Source organism: Ahaetulla prasina, chromosome 3, assembly GCF_028640845.1.
Source record: "Ahaetulla prasina isolate Xishuangbanna chromosome 3, ASM2864084v1, whole genome shotgun sequence".
NCBI lineage: Eukaryota > Metazoa > Chordata > Lepidosauria > Squamata > Colubridae > Ahaetulla > Ahaetulla prasina.
In genome coordinates, this window is record NC_080541.1 from 227,270,401 (window position 1) to 227,282,446 (window position 12,046).

At 47.8% G+C, this 12,046-nt stretch overlaps 1 protein-coding gene across 1 annotated transcript in view; it reads right to left on the bottom strand.

Annotated features, from left to right (window-relative positions):
• The window catches only part of SCRT2 (scratch family transcriptional repressor 2), a 26,084-nt gene extending 15,362 nt beyond the window's left edge, over nucleotides 1-10,722 (bottom strand). The window contains exon 1 of the mRNA XM_058176719.1: nucleotides 10,569-10,722. Within this exon, the coding sequence (XP_058032702.1) occupies nucleotides 10,569-10,722 (154 nt within the window). The remainder of the gene's footprint in view (nucleotides 1-10,568) is intronic.
• Between the last annotated feature and the right edge of the window lie 1,324 nt (nucleotides 10,723-12,046).

Genomic DNA, 12,046 nt, shown 5'->3' on the forward strand with positions numbered 1-12,046 from the left:
CGTTCCTGTCCTATTGTTTTTCTTTTCTTCTTCCTATATATATGCTTATACCTCCTTATATTTACCCATATATGTGTTTATTTACTATATAATCTTTTTGTATGATTCCTACATATATTGTTGTGACAAAATAAAATAAATAAATAAAATAAATAAAACATTTCATTACCGAACTAAGTAACATCATTAGTGATAGAAGGGCATGAAAGTAGTGGAGCAGAAGAAAGAGGAAGCATGGAGGAGGAGGAGGGGGGGAGGAGGAGGAGGAGGAAGAGGAGGAGGAAGAGGAAGAGGAGGAAGAGGAGGAAGAGGAGGAGGAGGACTGTGGGGTCCTTGGTGCTGAGCTTGATCGTTTTCCTGCAGACATTTTTTCACCCAACTAGGGAACATCATCAGAAGGGCGTAGGGTTTGCTGTCTTTTTGCAGCCTCCTGACAAGCAAGGTCAACGGGGAAGCCAGATTAATTTAATAACCTCTCTTAACCACCTTTAGCGATTCACTTAACAACTCCGGCAAGAAACGTCGTAAAACGGGGGAGGGGGGCAAAACTCACAGAACAAAGGTCTAGCTTAAGACCAGAGATGTTGGGCTCAAGGACTTACCTGCAAAATGATCCTGAAATAAACCTGGTTCTCTTGGGCAATGAACCTCATTATTAACCGACCAGTTTTGTGCATTCCTACAATAAAAGGGGAGCAAATGTTTCTCAGCAGCCTTCCCGATTTTGCAAAAGGGGCTCTGGGCATTCCTGGCAGCCTCCGGGCCAGCCAGTCGCCGGGTCTGAGCCTGCGTGGCTTGCCAAGGTCATCCAAGCCGGCAGATGTTTGGTTTCGACGGCTAGCTGGGAGTCCCAAGGATATCGTGGCTTATTGGGTTTTCTTTTGGCCATATGTCTTCCTGGCAGATAGAGGCTTGCAGCTCACGGGGCTGTGCCAAAAATAGAACCTTCCCTTTCTTTCTTTCTTTTTCCCCTTTTCTCTTCTTTTGTTCCCTTTCTCCTCTTCCTTTCCTTCCTCTTCCCCTTCCCCTTTCTCCTCTCCTTCTCCTTTCCCTTCCCCTTCCTTCCCTCCCTCTACCTTTCCTCTCGTCTCCCCTCTTTCTCCCCTTTTCTCTTTTACTTCTTCCTGCCCTTTCCCCTTACCCTTCCTCCTTTCCTGCGCCTCTCCTCTCCTCTTCTTATTTTATATTTCCTTCTATCTTCTCTCCTCATTTTGGGAGAAAGCAAAGGGAGGTCATTAGATTCCCTTCCTTCCTTTCCTTCCTTCCTTTCCTTCCTTCCCTTCCTTCCCTTCCTTCCCTTCCTTCCTTCCCTTCCCTCTTCTCTATTTCCTTTCCTTTCCCCTCCATATCAACCTTCCTTCCTCCCTTCCTCTATCCTCCCTCCCTCCCTTCCCTTCCTATTTCTCCTTCCTCCTTCCTCTCCTCACTTCCTTCTTTTTTTCCTCCCTCCCCCTCTCCTCTCATTCTCCTCTCCTCCCCCTCTTTCTTCCTTTCCTTTCCTTTCCTTTCCCTTCCCTTCCGTTCCTCTCCTCTCCTTTCCTTTCCTTTCCATTTCGTTCCTTTCCTTTCCTTTCCTTTCCTTTCCTTTCCTTTCCTTTCCTTTCCTTTCCTTTCCTTTCCTTTCCTTTCCTTTCCCTTCCCTTCCTTTCCCTTCCCTTCCCTTCCCTTCCCTCTTCTCTTTTTCCTTTCCTTTCCCCTCCATATCAACCTTCCTTCCTCCCTTCCTCTATCCTCCCTCCCTCCCTTCCCTTCCTATTTCTCCTTCCTCCTTCCTTTCCTCACTTCCTTCTTTTTTTCCTCCCTCCCCCTCTCCTCTCATTCTCCTCTCCTCCCCCTCTTTCTTCCTTTCCTTTCCTTTCCTTTCCTTTCCTTTCCTTTCCTTTCCTTTCCCTTCCCTTCCTTTCCTTTCCATTTCGTTCCTTTCCTTCCTCCCTCTTTCCCTCTCTCCCTCCCTCTTTTCTTCCCCTCTCCTTCTTTCCCTTCATTCCTTTCTTCCTCTCCCCCTCCCTCCCTTTCTTCTTCTCCCCTTCCCTCCCTTTCCCTTTCTTTTTTTCCTTTTCCTTTTCTTTCCCCTTTTCTTTTTCCCTTTCCTTTCTCTCTTTTCCCTTCTCACTTTCCTTTCTCTTCTCTCTGCTCCTCTCTTCCCCCCACCGTCTCCTCTTTTCCTCTCCTCTCCTCTCTCCTCTCCCTCCCCCCTCCCTTCCTGCCTCCCCCCTCCCCTTTCCCCTTGCCATACATTCCATTCCGTCCCCTGGCCCGTTTACAAGCAGACACCAGTTGGATCCCACCCATGATCTGGCGCAATTGCAGGCAGGGATTCCCAAGAGCCAGAAACAGGGACCTTCTACAAGCCACGACACCCTATTTGCATATTATGTTAATTTGCTGTCTTTTGTCATAAGGCAGGGTTTCTCAGCTCAGCAATTTTCAGATGTGTGGGGAGTTCAAATCCCAGAATTCATTCACCTGGTTATTGTCTTAAGCCATTATCTGGATTTGCACAAGAATAGAAGAATAGAATTTTATTGGCCAAGTGTGATTGGACACACAAGGAATTTGTCTTGGTGCATATGCTCTCAGTGTACATAAAAGAAAAGATACCTTCATCAAGGTACAACATTTACAACACAATTGATGATCAATATATCAATATAAATCATAAGGATTGCCAGCAACAAAATTACAGTCATACAGTCATAAGTGGAAAGAGATGGGTGATGGGAACGATGAGAAGATTAATAGTAGTGCAGATTCAGTAAATAGTTTGACAGTGTTGAGAGAATTATTTGTTTAGCAGAGTGTTGGCCTTCGGGAAAAAACTGTTCTTGTGTCTAGTTGTTCTGGTGTGCAGTGCTCTATAGCGTCGTTTTGAGGGTAGGAGTTGAAACAGTTTATGTCCAGGATGCGAGGGATCTGCAAATATTTTCACGGCCCTCTTCTTGATTCGTGCAGTATACATGCAAACGGTAAGCTTGACATGCAAACGGTAAGCTTAAAAAAAACCCCGAATTCTACAACTTAAGCAAAAAACTGCTGGTACCTGACTAGGTGAAGTATGATGTGAACAACAGCTGGTCTTTGACTTACGACCGCAATGGAGCTCAACGTGGCCATTGCTAAGCGAGACAGTGGTTAAAGTGACTTTTGGCCCCATTTTACGACCTTTTTTTGTCACAGCCGTTAAGCGAATCACTGCAGTTGATAAGTCAGGGACACGGCCGTTAAGGGAATCTGGTTTCCCCATGGACTTTGCTTGTCAGAAGTTCGCAAAAGGGGATTACGTGACCCCGGGACACTGCGGCCGTCATAAATACGAGTCGGTTGTCAAGCATCTGAATTTTGACCATGGGGATGCCGCGGTCGTAAGTGTGAAAAACGGTCATAAGTCCCTTTTTTCAATGCCGTCGTAACTTTAAACGGTCACTAAACAAACGGTTGTGAGTTGAGGACTGCCTGTATGAAATATAAATAAGTACAGGTAGTCCCCGACTTACAGCAGATCATTTAGTGACCGTTCAAAGTTACAACAGAACTGAAAAAAAGGGACTTATGACCGTTTTTCACAGTTATGACCTTTGCCAGCATCCCTCTGGTCACGTGATCCAAATTCAGATGCTTAGCAACTGACTCATATTTATGACAGGGGGGGGGAGGGGAGGTCACGTGATCCCCTTTTGCCACCTTCTGACAAGCAAAGTCAATGGATTCACTTAACGACCACGTGACTCGCTTAACAACCGCAGCAATTCACTTAACAACTACTGCGGCCAGAAATGTCGTAAAATGGGGCAAAACTCACATAACCAATGTCTCCCTTGACGACAGAAATTTTGGGCTCGGCTGCGGTCGTAAGGCGAGAACTATCTGTGTGGGATAAAGAGAGACCCCTTAACCCAGGTTAAGGATTTCTGGATGAGTGGGGAAACACAAAACATAGAATCACAAGCCTGGAAGGGACCCTGGAGGCCTTCTAGTCCAACCCCCTGCCCGGGCAGGAAACCCTACACCACTTCAGACAAATGGTTATCCAACATCATCTTAAAAACTTCCAGTGTTGGAGCATTTACAACTTCTAGAGGCAAGTAGTTCCACTGATTAATTGTCCTCACTGTTAGGAAGTGTCTCCTTAAATCCAGGTTGCTTCTCTCCTTGATTCGTTTCCACCCAGTTGCTTTTTGTCCTGCCCTCAGGTGCTTTGGAGAACAGCGAAGGTAAAAAGATAAAGGTTCCCCTCGCACATACATGCTAGTCGTTCCCGACTCTAGGGGGCGCTGCTCATCTCCGTTTCAAAGCCGAAGAGCCAGCGCTGTCCAAAGACGTCTCCGGGGTCATGTGGCCAGCATGACTCAACACCAAAGGCACACGGAACACTGTTACCTTCCCACCAAAGGTGGTCCCTATTTTTCTACTTGGATTTTTTACCTGCTTTCGAACTGCTAGGTTGGCAGAAGCTGGGACAAATAATGGGAGCTCACCCTGTTATGCGGCTCTAGGGATTTGCTGAAGGTCAGCTGAACTGCTGACCTTTTAAACGACAAGCTCAGCACCTTAGCCACTGAGCCACCGCATCCCAGTAGTGGGTTCCAATTTCGGCCGCTGTTGAAGAATAAGGTTCCTTATTTTCCTGTCTCCTTCCTAGCTGTAGAAGCCGATTCTTCGTTCTTCCATTTTCTGTTCTGAATGCTTGACCCAGAATCCTCTCTAAACCTTGTTTCTTCACAAGCCAGACTATGAAGCCAAAGTGCAGGTGAGGGGAAAAAACCCCAAAACCCATAACCCAGGTGATACCTTTCCTTCTGTGGCTATCATGGAAATGAAATTTTGGAAACTAGGCAGTGGAAGAGGGTAGAGATGAGAGAAATTGCTTAGACTGAATAGCCAAGAAGTAGATGCCGACAGAGATAAAGATCCAAGAGAGAAATTTGGAGGCAAGTCCAAAAAAAAAGCATAGCAAATGAGAAATTACCTTTGCAAGATGAAATAATTAGGAAGATGATGGAATGTGCAGAGATGAGTAAATTGACATTTGAAATCAGAGACCAAGAAGACAAGCAATATTATAAAATACTGTCTGGTTCGGTTCTGCAACCCAACAAGAAAAACACAGACTTCAGAGGATAATTAGAACTGCAGAAAAAATAATTGCTACCAACTTGCCTTCCATTGAGGACCTGTATACTGCACGAACCAAGAAGAGGGCCGTGAAAATATTTACAGACCCCTCACATCCTGGACATAAACTGTTTCAACTCCTATCCTCAAAACGACGCTATAGAGCACTGCACACCAGAACAACTAGACACAAGAACAGTTTTTTCCCGAAGGCCATCACTCTGCTAAACAAATAATTCCCTCAACACTGTCAGACTATTTACTGAATCTGCACTACTATTAATCGTTTCATAGTTCCCATCACCAATCTCTTTCCACTTATGACTGTATGACTATAACTTGTTGCTGGCAATCCTTATGATTTACAATGATATATTGATCATCAATTGTGTTGTAAATGTTGTACTTTGATGAAGGTATCTTTTCTTTGATGTACACTGAGAGAATATGCACCAAAACAAATTCCTTGTGTGTCCAATCACACTTGGCCAATAAAAAAATTCTATTCTATTCTATTCTATTCTATTCTATTCTATTCTATTCTATTCTATTCTATTCTATTCTATTCTATTCTATTCTATTCTATTCTATAACTGGCTAGATGGGAAAATACGTTAGAATTTCAGATTGCACAAGAAGATATGTAAACATCCCTTCAGCATATTGAAATTGTTTGATGTGAATGTTGTTTTTTTTTACTTTTTGTTGTGGAAAAATAAAATCTTTATTTTTTTAAAAAAGCATAGCAATTAAAGTACTGAAGCGGACAAGAGACGATGGATAGATGATTTCTCTTTTTTGTTGTTGTTCTGATTTCCTTCTCTCTCTCTCTCTCTCTTTTCTTTTTTTAGGTAGGTGACATGACTAGAAGTTAGGTAGGATGTATCCTCTGAAGAGTTAATAATTAGAAAAGTATTGGATTATGCCGAGATGGACAAAATGACACTTGAACCGAAGGGACTGATGGATTCGGATTTTTATGTAATATGGGAGAAATGGTATCAATTGGGTCGAAACTAGAAAAAAGGGGAAATAAAAGATAGTAGATTTAGTAATATTATATATAGGAGAACACTAATGGGATGATACGTAAATGGTCACAGTCGTGCACAAGAGTCGAATAAAAATGGTTTAGTTGTTAAAATTCAATTAAACTCAATAATAATAATAAAAAGAAGTTAAGTAGGATAGAAAGGAAATATGTATTTTAATTGTTATTTTAATTTTGTATATTATTGTTTTAATCTGGCTGTACACCGCCTTGAGTCCTTCGGGAGAAGGGCGGTATAAAAATCTAAATAAACTAAACTAAACTTTTATACAGTAAAATAAAAGCAGTAACAAGAGAAAAAAAACATGGAATAATGGAATAATGACAGACTGCAACTTAATATAAACGTGTATCGTTATTAGAAATATATCAGTTGGGTTGAATGTAATAACTCTGATTCATTCTACCCGTTTTGTTTGTATTAGAATGTATGACACCCAGGCGTCACACTATTCATTCATTGATATGTTTGTAAAACAATAAAAAAAATTAAAAAACTTGAAAGAAACAAACAAAAAAGGAACGAAGGCTGGGAGGGGGAGCACACACACACACACCCAAGTTGTCATGAGCTGCAAGGGTGCCTCGACACCTTGAAAGAGGAGAAGGCGAAAACTTGCAGTCACCTTAAGTCTGTGGATCGTTGTTAACTTGGTTTTCTTCAGCTCGATTTTGAAGTTCCGATAAAAATATTAACCTATCCCACGGCTGCCCCCCAGCACCAATTTTCTGCACAAAGGAAATTATTTGAGGTTTAAAATTAGGCTGTGCTTCACTTGGCTTGTTTTTGTGAATGCAGCTGCTGGGTTGCTTTAATAACTGACCAGATTAAAGTAGGACACCACCGGGATACAACTTCTTAAATCTTGCTCTAAAGAAAAGTTCCATTTTTCGTTTTTATTTTATTTGCGTCCTGCTTTCATTGTATTTAGAAATAATTCAAGGCTGTGAACATACCTAATTCGCTGTCAGAAGTGGTTTAGGGTTTCCTGCTTGGGTCGGGTAGGAGGGTTGGACTAGATGACCTACAAGGTCCCTTCCAACTCTGTTATTCTCTATTCTCTTGTCCTCCTCTTTTCCCACAACAACATTAACTTACTAACACATCAGGCAAGGCTGCCTCCCCGCTTCTCTGCCACAAAAGAAACCCCACAACAACCCTGTGAGGTGGGTTAAGGCTGAGAGAGAGAGAGACAGGCCCAAAGTCACCTCACAGATTTTCAAGTTTAGTCAGAACTATAACTCACTGTCTCCTGGTGATTGGCCCAAAGTCACCCAGCTGTCTTTCATGTCTAAGGCAGGACTAGAACTCACAGTGGCCTGGTGATTGGCTCAAAGTCACCCAGCTGTCTTTCATGCCTAAGGCGGGACTAGAACTCACAGCCGCCTGGTGAGTGGCCCAAAGTCACCCAGCTGTCTTTCATGTCTAAGGCAGGACTAGAACTCACAGTGGCCTGGTGATTGGCTCAAAGTCACCCAGCTGTCTTTCATGACTAATGTGGGACTAGAACTCACAGTCTCCTGGTGAGTGGCCCAAAGTCACCCAGCCGCCTTTCATGTCTAAGGCAGGACTAGAACTCACAGCCGCCTGGTGAATGGCTCAAAGTCACCCAGCTGTCTTTCATGCCTAAGGTGGGACTAGAACTCACAGTGGCCTGGTGATTGGCTCAAAGTCACCCAGCTGTCTTTCATGCCTAAGGTGAGACTAGAACTCACAGTGGCCTGGCGATTGGCTCAAAGTCACCCAGCTGTCTTTCATGTCTAAGGCGGGACTAGAACTCACAGTGGCCTGGTGATTGGCTCAAAGTCACCCAGCTGTCTTTCATGCCTAACATGGGACTAGAACTCACAGCTGCCTGGTGAGTGGCTCAAAGTCACCCAGCTGTCTTTCATGCCTCGAACTAGAACTCACACTCCTGATTTCAAGCCTGATGCTTTAACCACTAGACCAAACTGTCTAGAGTTGGGCTGCAATCACAGGGTTCCTCTCTATGCTGGCAATTGTAGTATTGAAGGCTCTCCAAAGCACCCAAAACATTAGTAAGGTTGCAATGTTGTGAAATCACGCAACATTGCTAGGGCAATTTGATATCTTTCTTTTCTAACACCTGGAGCAATCCTCTTAAAGAGCAAAATGATAATTTAAAAAAAAACCACACACATTATTTCCATACTTAAAAGAAGCAATCACAGTAGGACGCACTAAAAAAATCCCAGCCTGCAGCTGTTGCAAAATTGGGGCCGAGAAAGATCCTTCTGGAATCCACAACCACACCTGATCCAAGAGCCTGAAAGCCAGGAGCCCGAATTGGCCCCATTCACACAACCCATGGAAACCTGCTTGCCCAAAAGTACCGGTGGCGTTCCAGCTGCCCTCCATAAACCATACACAGGGTTTGCTTGCCCAATAAATTAAGGTTAAGCTAAGAATCGCCACTGGGTTTAAACAGCACTCGTGCAAACAACTACAACCAGGGTGAAGGCCCATCCAGGGTAAGCAGGGTTGTGAATGCAGCTGCAGGCAACTTAGTTAAGGATGCTGTGGGAACAAAGCCACTGTGTGTGTGTGTGTTTGTTTGTTTGTGTGTGTGTGTGTGTAGCAGCCAGGGCTCTCCAACCTCCAGGATGTGGTTCTTTTTAGATCCAAAATTTAGGAGCGGAGAAGATGCTGTTGCTGGCTGCCTCTATAAAAAAAGATGTTGAGATTCTAGAAAGAGTGCAGAGAAGAGCAACCAAGATGATAAGGGGACTGGAGGCTAAAACATAGGAAGAACAGGAATTGGGCCTGGCTGGTCTAGTGAAGAGAAGGACCAGGGAAGACAGGATAGCATCTTCCAATATTAGAGGGGGTGCCATAGAGCGGAGGGGGTCAAGCTATTCTCCAAGGCACCTGAAGGCCAGGCAAGGAACAATAGATGGAAACTGACCAAGCAGAGATTCAACCTGGAAATAAGGAGAAATTTTCCTTCAGTGAGAGCAATCAACCAACGGAACAGAAGTTGCCTTCAGAAATTGTGGGAGCTTCATCCCTGGAAGCTTTCAAGAAGAGACTGGACTGCCATCTGTCAGAAACGGTGTAGGGTCTCCAGAGGGTTGGACTAGATGATCTACAAGGTCCCTTCCAACTCATCTGTTCAATCGCTTTCTTTGTATACCGCAAACCTTGACTTGATCCTGGTTTCTTCCAGAAGAACCAAGACAATCCTATGATGCACAGGGGGGACAAACCTCAGCCGTTTCTCTCACTTCTCTTCTCTCCTCTCCACCTTCCTCAGGAGGGGAACAATGCCGGTCTACACAACACCTTCCCCCCTCCCTTAATTTTTAAAAGATTCACCCGGCTCCTGAGCCCTCAACTACACTAACCAGATGGTCTGACTCTGCAGTCATTCTCCGACCTTCTCACATTATGGGGGAGGCAATCGCTTCCTTGGGCCTTCTCCTGCGTTGTGTGAACGCACACTTTCAGGGCAAGACCTCTTGCAAGGTTGTAATCTCTTTTTTTCTAGCCTTCTTCTGCAACGGGACCTTTTTCCAAGATTAACCTCCGCCCCCCACCCCACTTCCCCCCCCCCCCGCCACCTTTTAATTAAAACCAAAGAGCAAAGCCCGGACGCTGTTCTCATTTATTCTTCCTTCTCTTTGCTTTGTCCCGATTCCTACCGAAGAAATATCACGGGAGGCCACGCACGCAGGCAGCTCGCTTGCGCCTTGTAGTCCGTCGGGGGGGTGGGGGGGGAAGAGATTGACGGCTCCAACACCCCCCCCCCGCCCCCGCGAGGCTCCCCGGGGCTCGGAGGCGACGTAAGCTTCTTCAACCCCTCCCCTCCCCCCCCCTCCCCGGCCTCAGATATTCTCCCGTCCTTCAGGGCTGAGTGAGGTTCAACACCGCATCCCGACTCTCCCCCACACCACCAAAGGATCCCGCGCGGGCGACGGAGTGTCGCAATGACCTTTCGCACCGCTTAAGACGACCCCCGGAGGGATGTTCCACGGACGGGCGATTTATAGCCTGAAGTTGCATGTGTGTATGTGTGTATGTAGAAGAGCCTCTCCTGTACACATTGCAAGGAAAAAAAAAAGGTTTTTGGAAACCTCCGGCCCATCAATAGAAATAGGGACCCAACCCTCCTCCTCCTGCTCCTCTTCTCCTCTTCCTCCTCTCCTCTCCTCCTCCTCCTCCTCCTCTTCTTCCTCCCGAGCCAAGAGAAACAGAGGGAAACCCCCCCTCCTTTCACCAGCAAAGGCAACACGACCGGCTTTCTCTAGCCCATAACCTTCCCGACGACCCCGCGCCCACCTCCATCCCGCAATCTCACTTCTACCGGTCCCGCTCCCCCCACCCCCCCACCATCACCCAAGCCCCCGCAACGAGCGTCCTGAAGGCGCCGGGGCCGTTCCTTACCGTCTTTCGGACCGGGGTCTCCGGCTCTCGCGGATCCCGCCCACCCGGGGTACGAAGTTTCCAGCGGCGGATAAGGCGGCGGGGTGACGGACCCGGACCCGGCTTGGAAGGCGGCGTCCGCTTTGATCTTCTTGACCAGGAAAGAGCGAGGCATGGCGAGGCGAAGAGCGCTGGCCGAGCCTGGTCCGGGTCAGCACTTCGGACAGCTCCGCATCAGCTGCCCGAGTGGGCGGGGCGGGAGGGGAGGCGAGCGGGGGCGGGGGCGGGGGGGGGTTTGAAGGCGGAGAAGGGGGAGGGGCCGAAAGGGAAAGTGGAGGGAGGGGGGAGAGGGCGCAGGCTGCGGGGAATCGCTGAGGTCAGCAACACGCTCCGGCTCTTCCTTCCTCGCCCCCCTCCCTCCCTCCTTGGGCAGCGCGCGGGGGAGGGGGCTTCAGCCCTTTCATCCATCAAGGCTCCCCCAGGACTTGAGGCGAGAGAGGGGGAGAGGAAGGGAAGGAGGGAGGGGAGGCCCTGCTGAGCCGGAGGGGGACGGGGCGCCGGTTGTGGGGGAGTGGTGGTTTCTGGGGAAGGAGATGGACTGGAGAGGAAACCTGCGAGGGGGCGTGAAAAGCGAAAGGGTGAAAGTGACGGAGCAAAAAGAGAGAGAGAGAGAGAGAGAGAAAGAGAATTGGCTTGGCAGGAGGGAGGGGGAGGGGAGAGGAGTGTTCCCCAGCCCATCTGTGCTTAACACTGCGACACCCACCCGCACAGTTCCACGCTCGCCTCGGGGGGGCTGCGAGTCCAGGGTCCCAAGCTAACCGCGCTTGCTTTATCTGCTCCCCTCGATTCCCCCCCAACCCCGAAATCCCCTGTCCGTCCTACAGAAGAACCCACGCGTGGCCAGCACCTGGCAAGGACCCTCCGCGCCAGACCTGAGTTCCGGAGCTTGGAACAAGGCCGAAGAAAGGAAGAGAACCCCCGACCCTCACCCTCCCCACCAATCCGTCCTTCTGCTACCCCTCTTCTCTGCTCAAGACCCCAGAGGAGGCCGGGGTCTCCCTTGGGCAGCTCTTCCGCACCCCTCTTCGCCCCAAATTCCGCCTCCTCCTCCCTCCCTCCTCCTCCCAGCATCCCCCCTCCCCTTCGGGGGTCTTTTCCTTCCCCGCGAAGGGTTGATTAACTCTGGCGCCCTCCCCTTCTTTGGGTCCAGCAGCCAAAGGCAAGAACAATGGAGACACGTGTCTGAGGACGACGGGGAGGGGGGGCGCGGGGGGGGGAGGAAGAGAGGAAGAGAATGGGCAGGGAGGAAGGGGGTCTCCCTTTCTCGTTCCCTTGCATCCTCCTCTCTCCTTCGCCCCTCCTTTCTTTGTCTAGATACAAGGCTCACCCCCAAGGTTTAAGACCGGAAGTGGACTGGACATTCTTGAACCTGATATTAGAGGGTGGGGTACTTTCTCCGAGGAGGGTTCAAAAGACCCTGGGTGACTTTTGGAGAGGTG